A 24,840-nucleotide genomic window follows, 5' to 3' on the forward strand; every position below is an offset into this window, starting at 1 on the left:
CTCAATCCAGTAGTGCACAAGATGGATGCAAATATAAGCTCTTTGATGATTCAGTTGGTGATGGTCTGATTTTGAAACTGAGTACTGGCACTAATGATTGTCGAATTTTTATACACGTATTCACAAGCGAGTCGGTTATTTACAAGACGATACGGTGAGGTCTGCTGAGTGTGCTGAGACGAGGAGGTCATGGGGGTCATGGGGGTCATGGGGGTCATGGGGGTCATGGACATGGACATGGGTATGGGCATAGACATGGACATGGACGTGGACGTGGACTGGGCTTGGCACTCATGTACCCAAGCGACTGGCTAAATCAAAATGAAACAAATCGTACGAAAATCAAGTAATATAACTTAAGTCTTTGTAGCCTTCGACTGGTACAATACGAATACGAATACGATAACGATACGACAATGATAATGTTAAATTTGTTGGGGTTGCTGGCATTAAAATTAAATGTTACGCAATAATACAAAAAATTGATTAGGTAATCGATTAGGATACACATTAGAACACATTACGAAGCCAATGGGTTACAGAATACACAGTTCTTACGTTCGAATAGATAAAACAATTAAACAAACCAACAAACGAACGAACATACAACGATTATGGCAGGAATTCAATTTTACAGATTCGATAGTAATACGTTACGATATCGACACGTACAAGAGCATATTGGGTTGGCTGGTGGTTGGGGGGGGTTTTAGGGTTTTTATGCTGAATACAAAATACGAGTACAAACAACTAAAGGAGAAAATCAGAAATTATTTTATTGTTCTTTTCGACACTTTTACGTTTTGGAATTTTGTTGAAAATCATACGGAACAAACCAAACTGAAGATCGAAATGAATGTAGGTTGTTATATGCTGTATTGTTGAGATTTGAGTTCAATTAGAATGGGGTCTTAGCTACGACTAAAACATTTACGAATTTTTGACTTTGAAATTGGTGAAATGATAGCAAGGGTGTTTGTTGAAATTACGGAAAACAGTTGACAGTTAAGAGTTGAGGACCAGTAAGAGATCCGACCTCTGGATCTGCTTAGTTATTTTGGGTTTTCAGGTTGGATGGCAGGGGTCAGGCACGGTGGATTAATGGCGTGACTCTCAGATATGGACAGAGATGGGTTCGATGTATAGTTGCTGCATTTACAGAGGCACATGATTGTAGGTTGTAATGACAAAAGGGATGGGATAGATATAGATGTATATAAGTAGAACTGTAGACACAGACGCATTCGATATACAGATACGTAATCGGAGGATGACTGCTTGTAAGTTATGTTATGTTTTGTTGATATGCGGTTATGTATTAGGGTTAGTTAGTATAACATATTCGAGTATATATATATATTACGTTAAAAAGACGTTCAGGCTTAAGTTGAAGCACGAACAAAAGCGCACAGTAGCGACGATCGCTTATCGCTGATCACTGATAGCTGATCACTAATTACTGATCACCGATCAGCGATCAGCATTGACCGTTGGGCATTCGATCTCAATTGGAAGTCAATTCACTTAGACGAAGAGATAGAGATACATATACGGATACAGATACGGTTACGGATACAGATACAGATACGGATACAGATACAGATACAGAAAGAGTAGAAGAGTAGGCACACAAAATCGAGTAAGCTATGCACATTCAGCTAGAAATAATTACCACCTCTCCCTCGGCTCTCTTTCTTTCCAGCTCCTTCTGCTTTTCATGTTCAGCGGCAATGCGTTGTTCGATTTGCACCAATGATTCGCGGGTAAAGGGACGGAACAAACTGCGTTCTTCCTCAGATATCGAGTCGGAATCTTCTGTCATTGTCTATGCGGCCAACGATGAGAGCCTTAGATTTCCAAGGCCTGCAAACAAAAGACAAAACAACTTGGTTAGGGTCATTCAGTTATGTTTGAACACAATACAAAATACAGCAGGAATGTCGAGTTATAGTCGAGTTTCCCAACTATTATATGCCTTTAGTTCAGATAAATTTAAAACTAAATATTCGCCCACAAAACAATCGGGGTTAGGGTGGCGCCATCTGTCGACCTGCATTGCCAACACACACACATATACAGCCCAAAAACTTATTTCTACCATGAGCTTTAAAATTAACTTGCGCTGCACAAAAATAACTAGAATCTGCATGTCAAGTCCCAAATCTCTAGCTTTTATAGGTTCCGAGATTTCATTTTAATTTACTTTAATTAGCTAAATAATTTAAATAATATAAAACAGGCCACGTTTCGTACACCCTTTTGCTTTTAATTATGATAAATAACGTTTTTGTAAGCATCGTTCCCACAGGATTTTTGCTCTATAAAGTACATAGTTTAAAAGTTTGTTGGTTTTGCATATCTTAAATTCAAATTACTTTAGACCAACTCATTGGTACAATATGATTACATTATGACCTTCCGCATCAAAATGAACCATACTGTTGAGTATGTAAATAAAGTTAAGCAAAAATTTAACTTTGTTGTACATTGTATAATTGAGTTGCGTTAAGCCAACATGTCGAAAATTATTGTACCGAAACTTGTTGCAACTTATTCCGTCGATATATAATTTAATTGAACAGACAAGCGATTTGCTGAAGTACAAAATAATTAAATTACGAAGAAAAAATAAATTAGCATATTATTTGCAGCAAAAAGTAAAATACCATACTCAATCGTACACAATTTGTAGCTTAATTACATTTTTCTTTTGAAGGTGGAATTAATAATGATGAATAAGCGTAGACTGGACATAATTATTTGTGACTTACGACTATGTTAATATGGGTGTAAATCGGGTACTTACATGAGGCACATGGATGTCGCCTGCTACATTAAAGCTACAACTATATCCGAGGCGCCATGTTCGATTAGCGCCCGCCGCTTAGCACGATGCTGCAAGTAAATCAAGAAGGGTTTGGCCATTAGTAATAGTTAAAGTTCGATTAAGTTAAGACTAGAGTGGTGCACATTGATCCCGGGGAATCGAGTCGCAATCGAAACCTCAACAGCTGACTAATTGGATTACCGCAGAAGGAATTTCGCATTAAATGAATTGCAATTCAAAGTAAAGCGCACAAAACAAAAGCAATGGCCAATCAATAAAAGCGATATACAGTGGCGTATGCAACATTTCTAGCTAGTGGATGTTTAAAAACTCAAGGGGCGTTGACCTTATGAAAATTCCGCTTGAATTTTGATTATGCACTATAAATCAAAAATAAAAAACAAACCAAAATCTAATAAGTAAAAGCAAAAGAGGGGTTTTAATAATTCAAAATTTTAGAGTTTCCACTATCAAATGAAAGTAAAATTTACAAAATTTCAGCAAGAGGGGATTTTAAAACTCAAATTAAAAAACAGCTCTTGAATTTCATGTCTCCTTCACTATTTATTAATAATTAATAAATATTTAATAATATTGATATCAATAATTTTTTATATTAATAATATTGATATCAATATTTTATTTGTTATAAATTTGTAAGCCTAGTCACAACAATCCCAATCGATGCTAGTTGGAGTTACAAATTTGTTCTTTGCTTTTGGGTATTGGACTTATATAAGCAGCCTCCGCTAAGGTCAAAGCACTCTTTTTCCACTTGCCAATCTGCGTGTGTGTGTGTGTGTGTGTGTGTATTGAGCATAAAAGTAGGTCAGTTCGATATTTCGCCACACTAACATACACACTCATACACCAGCACTGTGCATAAAGCATAGAAGAGCACCCACACAAACAAGCTGATGTGCCAATATGAGCATATATTTATGTGTGTCTGTTTCATTCATGACACTCGCAAAAAGTTGTTTGCCGAATTAATTTTTGGCCATTCGCTGAGCGATGAGTCATGCGAAAACTGAAATACAAAAAAACCCGAAAAAAACCCGAAAAAAAACCTCAAAAAAAACAGCGAATTTGTGTCAATATGCAAATGAAATGGCAAACACATGAGCGAAAAAAAAATCGGAGCACACAAACAAGACCAAACAGGCGCAAAAATGTATTTGTAGGCAAATCAAAGTATCGATTATGGAATATGACAAATTCGCCAGCTCGTTTTAAATGTTGACCAAAAATCGAGGGGCCAAGTAAAAAGGACAAAAAATGGAATAAAACAAACAGCGAAACTGAACGAAGTTAGCAGTTAGTTGTTAGTCAATGAATTTTGCATGCCTCCGGAGCGTGAGAACGAATTGGGGCTAGCGAGAGATAGAAAGAAAGAGATTGAGTGAGAGCGCACGGATTGACAGGACGAGAGGGACTCTCTCACCTGCGCCGAGAGAGGATGCGCTCTCTCTTTTGAGTTGCCGCCTAACGCGGACTACAACAATACATTTTTGGGTTTCCTTCTCTTAACGAACCTCTTGTCCATGTGTGTGTGTGTGTGTCTGTGTGTTTGTGTGCGTGAGTGAGTGAAGGAATTCCGTTAGCCACCGCGCCCCGCCCTGCCACACCCCCTTTGCCTTTTGATGGCAGCTGAAAGTTTGCCCTCCAAAAGCCAGCAAAAGGTTGTAGCCCAAAAGCAAGGGGCAAGGCACTGGGGCCAAAAAGAGGCGGCGGGGCGGTGGGTGAAGGGTAAAGGGTGGATGGGGGGGCAAAGATACCCCATTGATAGTCTTGAGGTCTCGGGCCTGGTTAACTGGGATTTTCACCAAGACGGCAAGAAGGCATGACATAATCAAGCCAAGTTCATCAGTCGCCCGTTGCTCAGTTCATTTGTATATATATTGTTTAAATATTAAATTTAAATACTGCAAGCTTTAAAACAATTCCATTCATTTTTCGCACATGTCCAAGTTTGCCCTTTTAGGTATGCTATACTTAATAATCACCAATAACAAATAATTCAAGAAGGATTCCTCCCTAATAACTAAATTCCATAAGAATTGTGTGTTCAAAATAAGCTTGTACATTCGATTAACTACTAATCATTGTTATTATTATTGATTTATTTACTTTAGGTTGAATGCTTTAAAAAAAGGTACCTTTGGAAAATATAAGATTCTATTGATAGTCCATCCTAGATTTATTTTTAATTATAATGCCTATGTTAATGTTATTAATTACATCATATATGTACATATCTGGCAAAAACTAACAAGAACGTTAAATTAAGATTTACAATCCAGTTCAATTTCTTGTTCACAAAAAGTTTTGATTAAAATAGTTGCAAATAATGGCTCTAAGTATCGCAAATAAATTATTGTATGAATTCATCGGAAGAGAGCATCGCCTCAAACATTTATTTCTTAGAAACGAACAAATGGCCTAAAAGACCATAATTAAAAATATATTTTTAAAAGATAGTAAGTCCAAAAAAGCCTAACGTCTATTAAGATAGATGCAGGGACTTAATAATTCATCGAGGTCTAGTGGAGAATTATGGAAACAATAACTATTCCTATAGAAACTTAAGAAAATGGAAAAACAAAACATTGACACATTAGCGCCGATTATTTCGATTATTATGGCACCAACTTACCGTTAATCGATGTCAATCGATGTTGTGCTTTGGCTGCTCGCTCTATCCGCTGATGCTGTTGTTGTAGTTGCTATTGTGGTTGTTGTTCTTGTTGCTTTTGTTGTGGAGGTGCTTGCTGGTTGTTGTTGTTGTTGTTGCTGCTGAGAAGTGTTGCTGCTGTTAACTATTATTGTTGTTGGTGCTGTTGTGGTTGTTTCTCTGGCTCTGGCTGCTGTTGCTGTTGTTGTTGTTGTGGCTCACACATTTACAGGCACCAACACACACGCGACGCACTCACACACATATGCATATATATGAATATATTTATAAATATATATAGATATATTTATTACGGAGACGAAGACGAATAAAGTTGAAGCGGTAGAACAAGTAGAAGATGAATTTGTTGTTTGGTTTTTGTGTTTTTGTTTTTTTTTTTTTTGGTTTCGTTTGTATTTTTGCTTGCTTTTCGTTTTGTTTGTTTAATTTGTATTATTATTGGTTTTTTTTCGGCTGAATATTATTTGAATTTTTGGCGTTAGCAGGATGTGGTTAACAGCAACCAAGACGACGCGACGTGTTGCCAAAAAATTTCATCAAACGTTGCGTTTTGATCCCAGAGCTGTTTCGGTTTATTATTATTTGTATTAATATTATTATTATTATTATTATAAGTATTATTTCGGTTTTGTTTGTGGTTTTGGATGTGTTTGCCTTTCGCTTTAGCTGTTGCTATTATTATAATTTTGTTTCCGTATTATGGCTAATATTATTGTTATTATTTGTGGTTTCTGTTGCTGTTTTAGTTTCAATTTCGCCAGCGTCGCCTGCAGGAAAGCGAACAAGTTGTTGAAAATCGGATGGAAATTGGGAAAAATTAGGGATATAACTAATGGCTGGCAAGCCAACCACAAAAAAAAAACGAGAAAAGGCAGTAACGGAAGGACGAGATTGCGATTTCCGTGGGAATATAATTCGACCTTTTAATCTAATGCAACTCTTGTTTTTGGCCCTGGTCTTGATTTGTTTTCTTTAAATATATTAATATTTCTTTTTGTTTAAATGTCTTTTAGTGATTTAGTGATTTCATTTGTTCTTTCTCTGTTCTGTACATATTGTAGTATTTAAACATTTCTTTTTATTTATACCACTCTTTTGGAGAGAGGTTTATCGATTGCACTTCTTTCTTATGTTTTTCCTTTGCACACTTGATGGCTTGCACTCACACACTCAAAAAAAATAGGGGCACACTGAATATGGCAGGATAATATCTCACTGGATATTACACAGTAAAAAAAAACGATGTAGCGCAGAGCACCGCTTCAGTTCGCTGCCAATCGCGTTTTGTTTATGTTTATGCAACGTTCGCGCGCACGTAAACGCAGAGCAGGACACAAAGGACACAAAGGATACAAAGGACACGAAAATAAAAAGTCGAGCACTGAGCACTGAGCAACGAGCACCGAGCGATTTGAGCCTTCTAGAGAGAGTCAGCACTCTCTGGGTAACTCCGTTTTTGGGCGAAGAATGCAGCTGTCTGCTTCGCCGCGACTTCCTTTATTTGAAACCGCCGCAAAAGGAGCAGAAGCAGTACTCGAATGTGTGTGTGTGTGTGTGTGTGTGTTTGTGTGTGTGTGTAAGGTCCTTTCGCCACATAGCATATACGAAATACGAAATAGCAAATGCCACCCTATACCACTAAGTCGTTGTCAACACAGGTTTTGTTGTGCCACATTACCACCCTTTTTCGCCGCTTATCCTTTCGCCTTTCGCCATTCGCCTTTCGTCATTCGCCATTCGCCATTCGCTATTCGCCTTCGCCGCCATTTGTGACTTATTCTATTTTTAGGTCATCAAGCAGCCATTCTCGATTTTCCACAGCTCCATTTCCCCCCCATTGCAACAGTGGGCCATTATTTTCGGACATTTGGCACCAGTTGGACTGGTCAAGTCCGACTGCGTTCATAACTCATGAGTCCCGAATATGGAACACCAGTTATAATCACAAATCATGCTGACCCGCTTTTGGGCGCCGCGCATTTGGACGGCGACCAATCGATCCGAACTTTGTCCAACCACGTAGTGGTGGTGGGGTCACCAAATTGTCACCAACGCAGTTGCTAATTGGGTAGTTATACGAACTGGTCCATTAATTGCCCACACTGCGTTTCCGACTGATGCACAAGTATATTTAGCACAAAAATCCCAGCATTGGGGTCACCAAGTATTTTTGGGACTGAGAACAAGTTAGTTTTACTAATTATCGAGTAGCCAGCAAATAGGGTCACCAAATCAGGGAGTTACTTTGAAAGAAACTTTTAAAAAATTACTACTACCATCCTTTCCCATTACCTTCAATTTGCTAAATTTAATATATAATTTAAAAGAGTGTTAGAGCCTCACCTTGAATGAAATATACAAAGCCCTAAAGTGTTTTTTAAGCGTTTACAAGTTGTAGGTTAAGAGGGCAACGTTTACATGGTAGTCTCCAAATCGTTTTGCTATTATTCAAATTATAGGATCTGGGAAACTGACGTTTGCCATTGGCTAACCTATTTTATATTGTACGTTGATAGGCTAGCTAAATAGTAAATTAAATAATTTACTGGTTCTATTTGTCCCCTAATTTGAAACTAAAATGTACATGACAAATGTATAGCTACTTTTGGGTTTTCTTTGCTTTGGTCTCTCTACTGAATGGACTATTTTGAATGTAAATCATTATTTCCTCTTTTTTGTATATGTATAGTTGAAAACTAGAATTCCTATTGCAACCAAAGATTGTTAAGCTAATTTGGTTATGACTTATCTACGGGTATCTATAAAAATGAGTTGGAAATTAATGAAAAAACTAAAAAACTATTTTAGAATTAAGACCTTTTAATGGAACCAGTTCGAAAATAGGTCATTGCTGAACTTTTTGGAATAGAAAATATTGAAGATATACTTTTTAATTGGTTTGATCGTTTTGAGTGAATTAAATAGCCTTGGCCCTCGACCTAATTGAATTTCCAGTGGGGATCTTCAACGCCATGCGATTGGCATAGGTCACATGTGGCATATGGCATATGGCATATGACGGCGGGCTCGCAGTTCCGAGAACACAATCTCCTTATTGGATTGCGCCCTGATTGCAAGCCCTGGGGAGTCGGACAATAGAACAGGCCAGACCAGTCCAGACCAGACCAGGCCAGTCGACTTCTGTTCGCTGGTCTTTGGTGTTTGGTGTTTGGTCTTTGACCATTTACACGTCACGTATTTAATAATTTATTTATGCGGCAATTTGGGTTATGTAAATTTTTTACACCGAAAAACCAACAAGAGCGACGAACAAACAACAATGAAAGGAAAACCAATTGAACACGCACAGCCTGGGGGCAGATTGAACTGTGTGACTGTGCTTTCTGTGTGTGAGTGTACGTTTGAGTGTGGATGTGGATGTAGATGGGGGGGGAGTGGTTTCTATATGGGGTCCTGCAGAGCCCTCTCTCCAGGATGTAGCTGGTAAGGTGGTGGACAAACAAAATGCTTAACCAAATCGCCCTGGGCTCCGGTCTAACCCGCTGGGTCCTTGGACGAGCCACAAAGTTATCGTAGTTATCGCAGTCATCGCAGTCATCGTACCCTCGGTAGCTCCATTTCGACCGGTCCAACACTCCACTCCCCACAATTTTCTCGAGGGGGGTTGCTGGCTCTTTTAAGCGCCCAAAAGTCGCGGAACAAACACAAATATAGCCGCTCGGCGACACAAAAGTCACACAGTCGCACGAATGACAGTTAGTGCGTCGAAAGTTTATGGATTTTGGCCAAAGAAAATAAAACTGTTCGCTTTCGATTCTGGGCCACAATTGCGTGTCCTTTCGTTTTCAACTAGGTCCTTACAAATCGAGTGCTTGAAACTAGGAAACACAACAACGTTAAAGTAGCCACAAATAAGAAAAACTCTTAACAAAAATGGAAAGCTCATTTAAAAAAAAAAAACTGGCATTTTACAGCTAAACAAATTTCCCTAGCCAAACATGGTCTAAATAGTTAGGTTATCTGCTACTTATTTTATTTACCAACTTTTCTAACCCTTTGAATCTAATATTTTCACTTTAAAGTTTTACTGAGAGGCATATCCTGTTTAACTAATATTTATGTATAATATTTTCATTGAAAGTATTGCAGCAAACCTATAAATTTTTTATACAATTCAAACAAACTAGAGAAACTTTTTAATATTAATAAAAACGTATTGGCTACACTTCTAAAGTAAAAGTAAGCAAAAAGAAATTCTAAGACTAATTTTAGAATGTTAAATATAGTTCATGACCAATATAGAACTTCAAAGTAACCTTAATTCTTAAAAGTATATAACAAAAACAATGTTTTAATAAGAATTTGCCGTAAGTAACTTAAGAACCGACAAAATTGTTTTTCAGCTCCATGGCCATACATTCATCGAAAATGTTCAGGAAAGCACATTCGTGACAATAACTATTACATTAATGGCTGTTGTAAATCATATATGAACAGCCGCAATTATCCGATTTTCTGGTAATTAACTTTGGAACCATGCTCGAATATATCTGGCGACTTATCTATACGTATATGTATGGTTATATTTTTTCACCAGACAACAACTTCAAACTTCAAAAGCGTTGCACAATTTCGTGATTTTTTCATTTTTTTTGGTTTTTTTTTTGTGAGCCAAGCCAAGGCAATTTGAAACACCCTTGTCCCTTTTACGCCAGCCACCTTCTCTCTCTCTCTATCTCTCGCTGTCTCTCTCTTTCTCGCTTCCTCTCTCTTTCTCTCTCTCTCTATAAATGTAAAGAGCCTGTGTTCTCTTTTGCTCTTTGGAGGGTTCCTCGTGGTGGCCTCGTCCTCAGTCCTCAGTCCTCGAAGCCCGGTACCCATTACCCATTACCCATTACCCAGTACCCAGTAGCCAGTAGCTAGACCCCTAAGCACCCCCTAAGCACCCCCTAAACCCCCCTAAGCCCACCACTACTCACTGTTCAGTGGCCAAGTCTTCAGGCCTCGGCTTTTTTTGCGCACAGCACGAAACGCGATATGGCACACGCGCGACTCGATGCGACTCAGCTCGAGTGAAAGCCGAGTGTAGGATCCTTGGGGGGTGACACGGTTTACCCAGTTAGCAAGGCGCCCAACTGACTGACTGACTGACTGACTGACTGATTGACTGACTGACCGACTGACTGACTGACTGACTGGCTGACTGACTGACTGACTGACTGACTGACTGACTGAATTGCCCCCCAACCATTTGAAGACCTCTCTCTGCTGATTTTCGTGGCGAGTTAAGTTGAATTGTGTTGTGTGTTGTGTGTTGAGTTTCATTTCATTTCGTTTCGTTCCGTATCGTTTCGTGCTAGCGCAGACGTCGCATATGCGCGCTCCAAAAAGGAAAGGCAGGCAAAAAGGACATGCCAGATACACATAACCTAAACAGCAGGCGAAATTCGCCGAGTGGAGTTCGGGGGGGGCTGTGGTGGAGGGAGGAGTAGGGGGGCGACATCATCGCCAACAGCAACAACAGAAAGGAGCAACAACAAAGGACACTCGAGAGCACACACAAGAAACCGAGTCACGAAAAATCGAAAGTCCGCGGCACACACATAGTCAACTTCTGCTTTTGCTTCTGATTCTTCTTCCTTTTCAGCTTTTTTCCTTTTCCTTTCCCTCCCATATCCCAAATGAAATGTGTGCCTGTGTGCGTGTGTGTGTCCTGCAATTTGTTGTAACCATTTTCGTTGCCTACTTTTCCGAGTACTTTGGTCTCAACAACAAACCAAAAGTTTTCAACCAGGAGAAGGCAGGGCGGGGCGGGGGGGGGGTTGTAGGTTACTCTGCGTAACACGTTTTGTGTGACGCACACTCACACAAAAACACACACACACTCGCACACGCACACACAGAGGCTCACTCAGAGGCACACTAGGCGTATACGCAATCGTTGCTGGTGCGTCCACATCAAGTATACGCCAGCAAACACGCGCTTTTACACAAGAAAAAAATGTTTAATTTAAAACGAAATTCAAGACAAAAAAAAAGGAACTGTATGAGAGCAGATTCTAGGGCTGCTCATTTTTATCCTTCTTCACACACTTAAGCACACTCGTTTGGTTTTGATACAAAAGACACTTTATGTACTTTATATACTTTATATATGGGTTGGTCAGGGGTTTCGGGGGGAGGGGGTCAGCCATATTAGTGTATTTGATTTTTGTGTTTTTCTGCTGCAAGCTTCTGCTTCTCTTGAAGCTGCCTTTTCCTTCTCTTTGATTCATTTTTTGTTTTTGGGTCACACTCACGAAAAAAAAAACTATACAAAAAAAGGTGCCTGATTGAGGAGGGCGAACTTATGTAAAACTTTCTTTGGACTTGGCTCCGCTCGTTCGCCTTGCTTGCGCACTGCTCAAGGCACCTATATATATATATAACATATATATGGATGGCCTGGCAAGTGAGTAAACTTTTTTTTTTTTTTTTTTTTTTTAACAGGACTCAGCTTAGCGCTTGAGTTTTTCTCGCCTGCTGGAATTTCATAGCCCGCATTGTGCTCGGGGTTTCTCTTTCAGTTTCCTTTTTTTATGTTTTTTTTTTAATTTTATTTTTGTTCTTTCTTTTTCTACTTTTTTTTTGTGGTGTGTGCTGTTTTTATTTTAATTTTTGTATTGTATTTTATTCTCAGGCTGCTGCTGCTGCTGCTACTGCTGCTGCTGATTGTGCTAATTCGTTACCCGTAATCCGTTCGTCTCCGTGGTTTTACTGAAACTGTCAGCTGCCGCAGCGCGTGTGCGTCCGCAGAGTGCGACTTTCGTTCAGTTCGCTCGGCCCTGGCCTCGTGCGGCATTCGTCACGCCTTCGGCTGCTCGGCTGCTCGGCTGCTCGCCTGGCACTCGTCACTCGGGCTTCGGCTCGGGTTCGGCCTGTGCCACTTTCCACTTACAGGGACTGGGACTCGGGCGACTCGGGCGACTCTACGGCTGAGAGCGCCCCGCCGCCACGCGACATACCGCCACTCGGTCATTGGGACAGGCCGCAGAACCCAAGGAACCCAAGAAATCCAACAGCCCAACAAGCAAAGAACCAAAGAACCAAAAGAACCAAAAGAACCCAGGCCCGAAAGGCTGCAAAAGGAACACGCTAGCTGTGGCAGCTACGCCAGGATAACGGAGGCACAGCCGGGTAGCAAGTGGCATACGTCAGGCCGCTTGCCAAAGACAAAAGAAGCCGAGAAGCCGAGGAGCCGAGGTGGCGGAGGCAAGACCAAATTCACGAGGAAGCCATGTGGCTTTGCAGAGGCATTCGAAAGTGCGGCTGCACTCAGAGTTCCAGCTAAACGCAGCCAGAAGTCCTTTGCACGGAAACGAAGTGTTACAAAGATGTATTACAGGGGTCTAAAATTGAAGCACATAACATAAATAATATAAAATTCAGTATTATTTTCGGACTTATCTTGAATCTTGGCTGATACACAAAGAACATATCATTTCTGAAACACAATAAACAATATTTTTTTTCATTAACAATTCCTTTTTAGTTATTTTTTAGCTCACAAGAAAACCACTAGACTTTGAAAAGGTATGCAAAAGCTTAACAAAATTTAATTAAAAAAAAAATTCAAAATCGAGATAAAATGGTTACGATTTAACATTTAGTTTTGTATTTCTATTTATTTTTTTTGCTAGCTAAACTCGAGGTCAATGATATATAAATATGTAAATATACACCTATAAGCATTTTAGTGTGACAATTGTTTTAAATCAAAACTGCACAATAAAAAATCACCCTTAAACATTAAAAACAAAACAAATTCAATTAAATTTGTTTCCGTGCAGCAAATAATAAAACACCCATTAAAACACAAATTGGTATTGTGCTAATAACTTAAGCAGTGACATAATTCCAGGTTTAAGCTTTAATATAAATTTTAAAACCGTAATGTAAAACCAAAACAAAAACTTATATTTTTTTAATCCAAAAATAACTTATAAGTAAAATAATTGAGCATCGACCATTTCCAATCAAATTTCTGTGGAATATCGGATTTAATTAAATATATTTTTGGTATAGGTACAAACTTATTATTGATATATTCAAAATTAAATGTCTGGGCTTCAATACTTATTTAAATAAATAATTTTGGTATAACTTCTCTTTGACATTTTTATTCCCGGGTTTCTGTGGCACCGCCACAAAATTCAAATTCGGATGATATATCAATATGAATTTCAACAGAAATAAATAAATAAATAAATAAATTCTGAATATACTTCAATCACATCACCGACAGAAATAAATTCCAGTTTACTGATGGCAAGTGATAATCTGATTGACTTTGTGGTAGATCGACAAATATGTTGTATATATATTGACAGAGGTACCATAAATGATGGGGAAATTTGGGACCATCTCTATTTGCCGACTGGCAATTGCGGCAAGATGGACTAAACGCCGCAAAAACTTAATTGTTTTCTTTGTGTAAAACACTGGCGTGGCATTGCGGCCCTCAATTAGCCGGAAGTGGTAATGGCCCCCAAGTGCCGGCGATCGGTGTTCGCCCCCTGCTAGTTGATCTACCTAATTGCAGGCAAACATTCAAATGTATGTCCTTTAAGGACTCCAAAGGAATATGTGTATGTGTATGTGTGTGTGTGAGTGGGTAGCTAAGGGAATTTGAACAGCGTCAAACGGACAAACAATAACTTCAATGTCGCAACAAATGACAATATTTACGCCAACAACAGCGAGCAGCCCCGCCCACTAGATATTAGCCCCCTTTCTCCTTTCGCCTTTCTGCTTTCCACTTTCTTCTTGCGGATGATGTCAGCGAGTGAGGCGCAGTATGTGTGTGAGTGTGTGCCACACAGTCGCATGTCCTCGCACACACACACACACACACACACACTCACGCACTCTCTTTTGCCGCTTTCACTTCGTCTCTCTCGCGTTGTCTCACTCTTCTGTTTGGATTCCCCCTTTCTTTCGCGTTTTTCCCCCATTTCATTTTGCGGCCATTGCGGTTGTTCCAGCACTCAAAAAAAAAATGACACCCTCAAAGTGGGTTATTTTGGCCAAGTTACAGAAAAAAAGGTCTCTTTAGAATTTTATTTATTAACAAGTCTCCAAAAACCCAAAATAAATCAGTTTTTCTATCAAAACGCTGAGAAGTAATTTTCAAACGATGGAATGTCATACACCGTTGAATTCGTAATAAAATTTCCAATCAAATGGCATTTAAAGTTAAAATATTTTCAGATTTTCAAATTTCTGCAAAAAATGATGATGTACCCCCTTATAAAAAAGTCAGAAATTCGGACATAAATAAATTTTTCAAAAAACGTTTTTCAAAATTCGGTTTTTTTGTCAAAATTAAATTAATTGTTTTCAATCGATCAGGGACGAATGGTATAGGTTGCCAGCTGTTCAAAATAGCAACACTTTTGACTTTGGGTCTTATTTTGGCAAAGTTACAACAAAAAGACTCCTCAGAAATAATTTTGTTTGAAAAATCGCCAAAAATCACAAAAAAAACATTTAAAACTTGTTTTTTTTGGCAAAACCCTGGGAAATAATGGTCAAAATGTGGAATGTCATACACCGTTGAATTCGTAACAAAATTTCCAATCGAATGGCATTCACAGTTAAAATTTTTTCAGATTTTCGAATTTCTGCAAAAAATGATGATGTACCCCCTTACAAAAAAGTCAGAAATTTGGACAAAAAATAAATTTTTCAAAAATCGTTTTTCAAAATTCGGTTTTTTTGTCAAAACTAAATTAATTGTTTTCAATCGATCGGGGACGGATGGTATAGGTTGCTAGCTCTTCAAAATAGCAACTCTTTTGACTTTGGGTCTTATTTTGGCAAAGTTACAACAAAAAGACTCCTCAGAAATAATTTTGTTTGAAAAATCGCCAAAAATCACAATAAAAACATTAAAAACTTGTTTTTTTTGGCAAAACCCTGGGAAATAATGGTCAAAATGTGGAATGTCATACACCGTTGAATTTGTAATAAAATTTCCAATCGAATGGCATTCACAGTTAAAATTTTTTCAGATTTTCGAATTTCTGCAAAAAATGATGATGTACCCCCTTACAAAAAAGTCAGAAATTCGGACATAAATAAATTTTTCAAAAAACGTTTTTCAAAATTGGTTTTTTAATCATAAAAACTCCTAGCGGTTTCTCTTAGTGTCGCTGCTGCTATCGTCGTAGCTTCTGCTGTTGGGTAAAATGTAAAAAGGCGCACATTTCATGAATGAACAATGACGACATTTTGACAGCGGCAACGTTTACATTTCCCTACCCAACCCCTACTCAGCCATCAGCGCCACAAGATCCCCTTCCCCTTCTCCTGCCCCTGCCCCTGCTCCACCCACAGAGGGGGGGTTCCCACAGGAACCATCATATACCATATCGTGTTGTGTCGAATGGAATGACAGGAAAAAGTAAAATCGCGGGAGGTGAAAGTGGGCGGGGCATTGCAGCGGTATCTGTCGTCCATCATCTTGTCAAGTGCAACTAAGTTTCCTGTGCCTCTGTTCCAACATAGATATACACACGGTACACAACAGTGCTGCCGTTCAGCCAATTTGAAAAATTGGGTCAGACCGCAAAAATGTAAACAGAAATGTAATATTAAATTTTATTGTTTATTTATACTCACTTTGATGACTTTAATTACTGAATTTATTGAATCGAAGTAAATGCATTTTCGCTTTAGCAATTTGCTGATGCAATTATGTGAGTCATACGAACTCAAATCTGTACGGAAAAAGGACAAAACAGCAGGACTGACCTAAAAATAGGTGTATATATATTACGCATCAATTAAAACGTTCTATAAGAGTACCTTCAAAGCACAAATTTTCTTGCGGCTCTGAGGGCTTATTATTATTTATTATTATTGTGTTCTTTCTTTTAATGTTTGCATTTAATTTTCCAAGGCATTTTTCTTATGTTAATGCTTCTCAAAAAAGTGTTTTTCTTAATATTTATATATCAATGGTAACAGAAAGTATACATTGTGTAATGTTTAAATAGCTGTGAAATTATAAAGTAAATGGTAAAAACAAATGAAAAATAATCATAAATAGTAGCGTAAGATATCGAAATTTTTAAAATAATTTTTTTACAAATACGCTTCATACTAATTCGCATCACACATTTTTCATTCTTTAATATATAATATATATCTTGTTTATTATATAGATCTTGTTTACGAATAAACAGGATTTTTTAAGCTAGCAAAATATCCAATATTCTTGTTGTTGTGCTGCCTGATTGGCATGTAAAATGGCTGTTGTTTTGTACATCAATTCAGTTTTCGGTGCGGCAACCAACGTTTCCACTAACTGCATTTAAAAGAGTTGATGACCCAATAATTATACTATTACGTATATTAAAGAAGTACTGGACGTGAGCGATCTTAAACATGATAATTCATATGGGGCAAATATATAAGTGTGGTCTGTTTCCCTTTTACTTCACCAAGAAGGACGAATTGCTGTGACTGCTGGCCAATGTCGATGTCGATGCTGATGTCAAATGTATCCGGCTGGGCGAAGCAAATTGAATATTTAATTTAATCGCTCTCGGTTATGGCAAACACTTTCCACTTGCACTTTCCATTGCCAACGAGGGTAAGGTGACCCCCCCTTATAATAATGCCAAAGCAAATGCAGCAAATGTGTAATGTACACCTGTGTGTGCCTGTGTGTACCTGTGTGTGCCTGTGTGTGTAGCTGCGTACCTGCACATTAGCATAGCCTTACATTATTCAACTGTGCGTTTCCTTTCCTTAGCACTTGCCACATGAGGCGAAATGTGAGAGGTGGCCGAAGGACGAGGGATGGGAACAGGCGAATTTGCATAAATTTTGGCTCATGAGACGCGCATGTTAAGCGTCCTGCTTTTTCCTGACATACTGTTATTGTCTTGGCCATACCCTGTTTTTCTTTTTAACCACAAATCTAATTATAAAATTGAATTACTCTTACTGTATTATCCTGATTTAAACTGTTATTAATATTATATGAAAATATAAGAGAACTGAGTTTTCCCAATGAGCGCATTTAGAAACCAGCAAAGATATTTATTTTAAAATTTTAAATAAAATTAGTTCATGCTTAGAATTCTTCTTCTGCATTGCTTGTATAATTTAAATATTTAGTGTGATTCGAACGCAAATCAAGTAATTATTTTATAATTTTATATAAAAAAGCAAAGCCATATTTTAGGTGAGCATTAATATTAATTTATTGGAATGATCATCACATCACTTATAATTTACTGCACTAGTCACATCGATTACATTCATTTCTTAATTTGAAACATACAATATTATTTTAAAAAATGTAAATAATTAGTTTAATTTACTTTATTTATATATATTTAATTCAGTTATTAAGTTATTTTGTTTCAGTTTAGGTGGTGCTCAAGGCTAAATATAAAATTGTTGCGGCTTACCAATTTTATAGTCTTAATTTTATTGAATTTCGATAGCTAGCAATTTCAGTGACAAGTTACTGTAAGGGTATATCAATTTCGTGTTGCGTAAGATAAACTTTTTCACTTGGCTTCAAGTGATTATTATTAGACTAAGTTGTAATTAATTCAAATTTAAAAGGTCATATGACAATTTAAAGGGTATTTAGTTGGTTGTAGGGTGTTGCAGAGGCTGTTCGATATGCGTTGACGATCTGTGGACTGTTGGCAACAGCATTTGCGACAGCAACAGCAACACGAGCCCCATAATAAGCGAATACACAAATAACAGGGCTAATTATGCCATCGCCATCTCGAGCGCCATAATTACGCATAATATTTAAGTACACGTGCTGCGGATAATTGACTTGAATTTTTCGCTTTTCCTCGCTCGCCCCTTTTTTTTTTTTTTTTGCTTTTTAGTTTGGCAATTTTTGGATTTTCTTTTTTTTTTTTTTTGCTGCTAAGTTGGGAGGGTGTGCAAGTGAATTTCCTGGCAGATATTTTGCGCCCCATCGAAATGGAGACAGGAAATGAAGAGCAGCGAGAAGCGATTTGCCAACGCACCTTCCTCGGTTGTAAATAGGTTAGATGCCAACATGCCAATCACCCACCGACCAACACCCACCGCCCAACTGTCACCGGCCACCCCCCACCCCCCCAACCACTTAAAACCCCCCATCAATTTGCCCACTGCTCTTTTGCATTGCATTTGCAGTTCGTGTTGTGTTGCTGTGGCAACAGTCGACTGAAAACGACGAGCGTTAAAATGTGAGCCAAACACGCGATTAAAGTCGGCTAGAGGGTTAAGAATCGACGGGGGTGGGGCAATAAGGGTTAAGGGGTGTGGAGGGAGGGGGAGGGGGCTGTGTGTTTTGGCCAGGAAATAGGCAGAAATCATCCAAATGTCACGAAACGAAACCAAATGCTTTGCTTTGACTTGTGGCCCCTGCCAAACGGCGCGCCACTTTTCTCCATTTCTCTCATTTCCCTACTTTCACCAACATTTCACAACCTCCCCCTTTCCCCTTTCCCCTTCCCCATCGCCACCACCCTTTTGGTGAAGTGCAGCTGCACTGGCAATGGGGCAAAAGTCCAGCTGAGAATGAAATTGCCTCATCGAAAAACTGCTGCAACTCCTTTTCAAAGTTGTCTTGGCACGGAACAAAAATGGAGCACTATGGCTTCACTGAGAATAAAAATTACAAAAATGTTTTAATGATCAAAAAAGAAAAATGAACTCGTTTGTGGTGTTCTAAAGTTTTAGACCCCATAATTGCAAAAGCAATTGAAAAACAAATAAAAATATTTATAAGGCGTAAATAAAAACTGTTAGTTGGTTAATTTGAAGCTCTGATCTTTGAAAAATAAATAAATAATGTATTTTAAGATTATCATTTTTTTCACATCAAAGAAAGGGTTGTACCACATCTTTTTTTTAATTCAATTTAATTGGAAGGATCTTTAAAATATAAACTACTTACGCTGTTATCTCAACATATTTCTTGTTTATTGCTTAAGGTTAAATTTCGGCTTCCAATTATATTTATTTCTTTAACATGAACTTAGTTTATTGCAATCCTACTGAATAAAACAAGAGTTAGCGTCATATATTTAGATACAAAAATAAAAGGAAATTAATGCTAACGATTTGAGTACAGCTATCTTAATGTTTTCAGTGTGCCTGCTGCATTGTTCCTTTCGGGGTTAACTGCAATGCGCAGCAGCAGGCCAGAACGGTCAATGGAATCGCATATTATGCAGCACGGGATGGCTTTTTATGGGAATAGGGATAAGAATAGGGATATGGATATGGATTGGGATTGGGATTGGGATAGGAATATGTATAGGGATGGGCATGATCCAGCTCCACTGCTCTTAGCCGCCTGGCATATCCTTTCCTGGTATGCGAACCAACCAGACCAACAAATACAGAAATCCCATACGAGGCTAATAAAATCTCGAAAGTCACTGGAATCTCTGCTAAGTGTGGCCCGATGAGCGGGCGGCCCACAGTCGCTGCAAAACGTATGCCGCCACTGTTTCAATGGGCCTCCAGAGAGAGCCAATCGAGTGGGGCCAAAGGCATGGGTATGGATATGTGTATGGGTATGGTTGTGGGTATGGTTGTGGCTATAGTCCTGAGCCAAGTCAGTAGTTTTCGGGGCGGTAATCAAAACCAGCAAACAATCAAACGAATTCAATCAATGGCCAAACCAGCTGGAGGGCATTGCAACCAACAGGAATTGAACTCTATGAATTTAAGGGTTAACCAACTTAGCTTTTTGCTCAACAACACAAAACAATAAATAAACTATATATGTATATAAATCCAGAAAAAAATTAATAACTGTATTTTTAATATATTTAATTTAAAAGGCAATAGTTACCTTAAAGCTAAAAGCTCTCCCTTACTTAACCTGCACACTTAACACTGCCGATGACAACCCATAATATTGATAAAAAGCCCTCAAGGTTCATGGTTTGCTAATGAATTAAAAAATAATATCGATCTCAGATATGGATACCTAACTTGCTGTTAAATGATCATTAAAGTTATGTCATGTACACTAACTTTGTGAAATGTATTTATAACCGAAAACAACATTGTCAGGGCTTTCTAACGAGGTCGACGTGGCCATTTGGGCGGGATCTGTTGGATGGGTTGGTAATCAGAAGGTGGAAGTGGAAGTGGAAGTGGAAGTGAAAGTGGAGGTATGCGATGGGGCTCGGTAATGCGTTCCGCGCGTGAATCGTTAGTTGACCACGCACACCAGCAACAACAACAGTACACACACACACTCGTGTGCAGGCAAAGGTAGCACTTATTTTTATATCTTGTTTCCTACGTATATAAGCATATATATATGTATATATGGATACTATATGTACTGTGTGCCATGTTCGTGTGTCGTAATGGGCAGCCCTGCATCGCATCGCACCGAACTGATGACATCATGCGCCACCTTCCAGGGTTCCCAAGTGCCGAGCATGTTTGTCCGCCGGCAGGCCAATGCTCCAAATTTCTTCTACATACGCAGTGACCAACGTCGACATTATTTTAATGCTCTTCGCTGGCTGAAAAAACCAAATTTGCATGTAAGCACACACACACGCACACACACGAATGCGGATGTGCATCAAAAATATATATGATACATAGAGCTTTTGAGTTTCCCGCGCTTGCCAATAACCAATGCTGCCAAGTGAATCGGCGATGATGCCAATCGTAACGAAGCGGAAATTAACAAAGACGCGCTTTCAAAAGTAACTCACAAATCAAATAGTTACAGTAAAGTTTCAATAGCGCCAATGGCAGCCTACATATTTCCGATCGATTTAGAAAAATTAATTTTTAACTCGTGCAAAAACCGATTTTTAAGAACCTTTTTCAATAAAATTTATTATATGTGTTTTTTGTATTACACCATAATTATATCATCATTTTGTGCAAAACTTAAACAATTTTAGCTATGAATAGCATTCGATGGGAAATTTTTAATGATTCAGAAAAATTAATTTTTAATTGGTACCAATACCGATTTTTAAAAAGTTTTTTTTTGTAAAATGTATGTTATGAACATTATTTCGAAGTTCATCATAATGGTGTACAAATGCCCCAAACTACCCAATTTTTTTTTACCAATTTTCGCATATATTAATAGTTTTTATTATAAATACCATAAATAATACATAGTCTTAAACTAATTTAAACTATAATCTATCTACTAGTATATACAAAGTTTAAATCGAATTAAGACTTATTTTAATTACGAAAATTGATATTTAAAGTAAGTAAATCTATGTTTAACAGCACACAATATGCCCTGCAGTCAAAAATAAAAATCAGACTTAAATTGTACATACTTATAACCATTTCTTTCAATAAGTTCAAATGGTTTAGTAATAGTGTCGAGCGATTAAAAGCCTTTCAGCGTTTGTCCATAATCCTATAAACAAAAATAAAAAACGATTTAGGGCCGCTGGTATAGGTCACCCTCTTGCTCCTCGTGCTCCGCTATCAGCTGCTTGTGGTCGAAGCCATCCTCATCCTGCCGCTTATTCCAGCCAAGGCATCGCCGAGCGCCATAGAAGAGGATCACCAGGACCAGGGACACCAGCGAGGACGCAATGGGCACCACCAGGACGAGATCCAGTTGCGGCTGGTCCAGTCGACTGGACTGCAGCAGCACAATGGGCATGGTCATGTTCAGCACACTGGCCTCGATGGACAGGGTCATTGCGTCGGTGGCCGACCGGCAGAGCAGCTTGGACAGCAGGTAAGTGGCCAGGTACCCAGCGAGGGGCAGGCACAAGGCAGCCACCAGAACCTAATGAAATAAAAACACACACATTCAGTGTGATATAGTACATATGTTATATGGAAAAATATTTAATTTATCTAATATTATCATGTATAGGAATAAAAAAAGGTTTCCTATATCTGATCCATTTTTTTTAAATAAAAAATCTTAAAGCTTTTTTTCTTATCAATCTTTTTTACAGATATTTTAATACACCCAAAATAAATGTGAATTTTTATGTGTTTAACAACAATATTTAATTGCTATTTCCATAAGCTAAAAAGCTACTATTATTTGGTCCAAGCTTATAAACTTTGAAAATGGATAGGTGTGCCTATACATATTTTTAACCCTTACTCACCTGCCAGGTAAACTCGAGGAAGACGAACCAGTTGAGTCCCACGGTCAGCCCCACCAGGCACAAGCTGAGGATCACGGAGAGCGGCTTGAGGAAGCGGAAGATGAACCGCGTGGTGCGCGGGACGCAGAGTCGCAGCAGAACGCCAATGGCCAGGCAGGCCACCAGGGCAGCCGCTCCGCCAGAGAGTTGGCCAAATGGCACCGCCAGCTCGTCGTCTTCGTAGAGCAGCCGCCCCAAGACCAAAATCCAAATGGGTAGGAAGGCCAGGGCCAGCAGGCAATTGATGGTGGTGGTGGCCACCGACAGATTGAGGTTGCCCTTGAGGAAGACGGTGCACACATTGGCCAGGCCACCGCTGGGCGCCACGGCGGTATAGAGAAGGGCCAGTTGCAGTGGCCAGGCGCCCGGCCAAAGGGCACGACCCAGTCCAAAGCCCAGGGCGGGCATGGCCACGAATCGACTGACCACGCCCACCACGGGGCCAACGGGTCGGCAAACGATGGCCGCCAGTCGATGCAGATCCAAGGCAGTTCCCAGATTGAGGAACATCAGCAGAGCCAAGGCAGCGGACACGTAGGTGGTGACACGTTCGTCCACCACTCGTGACCTTAGGACCGCTATGCTCAGGGGATTCGGATATGCCTCCTTCTCCTTTAGCCCGGCCGATTGCAGCTCCACTTCCAGCGAACTGTATCCGAATCGCACTCCGGTGACATCGACCGATCCCCGCCAGCTACCCAACTGGTCGAAATCCTCCCATGGTATCGTGATCAGAGACGATGCCCTCTGCTCATCCCCTGAGTAGACCACAAATTGGTAATCCAGTGCCGAATCCTTGGGCAGCACATTGTATATGTGCAACACCACCGACTGACTTTCACCCTCCAGCAGTCGCAGCTCCGACTGGCCATAATCCACCAGCCAATCGCCGGCCAGGTCGCCAAACTCCGATCGAACGCCTTGGCGGACGAGAATCAGGAGTAGGCCCACTACCAGCAACTCCATTGATGTATTGTCCATGCTGCGTCGTTTCTCCAACTGATTGCGACCACTCCGGCCAAAGTGGTCAGTGGGCAGTGGGTCGTGGGCCCAAAACAAAGAACTTATCTGGCCATCGAGCAGACGGACCGCACCGGATTGATCTTATCGGACGTCCACAGGGGCAAAACGGAGGTAAACAATATTGGGCCGTAAATCAGGAGCAGCATTTGTAAGGCTTAAGGTCTTAAAAGAAATTTCTGATTCATTTTATAGGGCTTGCATTGGAGCTTGTCATCAGAAGTGATGATAAAAAAGCCTTAGAATTTTAAGAGACCATCGTAATTGTATCTATGAGATAGCCAAAGAATTTTAGATCAAAACAATCTACTTTTATAACATAAATTAACAATTGGAATAAATTAAATAAATACAAAACCATCAATTTGAGGCCAAAATAAAATTTTTTATTACCTTTTCTAATTGTAGAATAAATAAGCAAAAAAAAACAAATCATAAAAACATTGTAATTTACATAGATAATATACATTCTGCAAAATGAACTTAGTGTTTAAATTAAAAATATACATATGTATATATAAGCGGAGTTCAATTCAAAACTTTAAGATACGTAGATATTATACACCCTGCAGAAATAACTTAATATTTACATTTTAGAAAACATAACCAGAGCTCAATTTACCATTAGAAATTATTTGATACCAAGGGAAACTTTTTTTAAATAAATAAATAAATTATGGTATTGGTACCCCTTTCAGTGTTAGATCCGCCACCTGCTTTCTCAAGAGCTGCGTTCCCACTTTTTGCTATTTTTGACTTCCTTTGTGCGTTCTTTTCTCATGGTATTGCATTTTATTGCAATTCATTTGGACGGTCTCTAAACAATTTGTATTGAGCATTACTGATTACGGCCACAAAGCATTGCCATTGTTAGTATGCCCATTTAACCAGGGGCCATAAATTGTTTTACTTGTTGTGGGAAATTGGTAGCCGCCCAGTCATAAAACAGCGTAGATTGAATTTGTTGTTTGGTTTTTATTGTGATTCTTGTTTTGTTTTTAGTTGGTAAAAAAAAACCAAGTCATTATACGATTTTAGCTTTAGTCTACTACAGTATACAGTATACATCATACATATTTATGTTTATGTTTATTGCATTTACTTATATAATTGGCATTACACATTCATTAAGCATATAAATATATATTGAT

The 24,840-nt window shown here is 38.9% G+C and overlaps 2 protein-coding genes across 51 annotated transcripts in view; both read right to left on the reverse strand.

The window, feature by feature from the left end:
• LOC108137599 (sodium channel protein para) overlaps positions 1–5,629 on the reverse strand; it is a 66,455-nt gene extending 60,826 nt beyond the window's left edge. For 45 of the 50 annotated variants that reach the window (XM_017259378.2, XM_017259372.2, XM_017259377.2 and 42 more), the window contains exons 1-3: positions 5,484–5,629; positions 2,807–2,895; positions 1,673–1,863 (exon numbers count right to left, since the gene is read on the reverse strand). In XM_017259378.2, coding sequence (XP_017114867.1) covers positions 1,673–1,822 — 150 coding nt within the window. In that variant the 5' untranslated portion in view covers positions 1,823–1,863; positions 2,807–2,895; positions 5,484–5,629. The remainder of the gene's footprint in view (positions 1–1,672; positions 1,864–2,806; positions 2,896–5,483) is intronic. The other 5 variants (XM_017259359.2, XM_041707805.1, XM_017259361.2 and 2 more) reach the window with 1 other exon arrangement.
• Positions 5,630–21,822: 16,193 nt separating this feature from the next.
• LOC108137605 (P3 protein) lies at positions 21,823–23,676 on the reverse strand. The gene is made up of 2 exons (XM_017259380.2): positions 22,631–23,676; positions 21,823–22,296 (listed from the first exon to the last, which is right to left on the reverse strand). Exons 1-2 carry the CDS (start codon positions 23,648–23,650, stop codon positions 21,940–21,942), a joined length of 1,377 nt encoding a protein of 458 aa, XP_017114869.1. The 5' UTR covers positions 23,651–23,676; the 3' UTR covers positions 21,823–21,939.
• Between the last annotated feature and the right edge of the window lie 1,164 nt (positions 23,677–24,840).

This window comes from Drosophila elegans, unplaced genomic scaffold (assembly GCF_018152505.1).
Source record: "Drosophila elegans isolate 14027-0461.03 unplaced genomic scaffold, ASM1815250v1 contig_149, whole genome shotgun sequence".
Taxonomy (NCBI): domain Eukaryota; kingdom Metazoa; phylum Arthropoda; class Insecta; order Diptera; family Drosophilidae; genus Drosophila; species Drosophila elegans.

Bases quoted from the DNA above. Each gene is read 5' to 3' on its own strand.
- LOC108137605 (XM_017259380.2), bottom strand. From the start codon at position 23,650: ATGGACAATACATCAATGGAGTTGCTGGTAGTGGGCCTACTCCTGATT. The intron at 22,297-22,630 runs GTGAGTAAGGGT...TTATTTCATTAG, and splicing joins TCCTCGAGTTTACCTGGCAG to GTTCTGGTGGCTGCCTTGTG.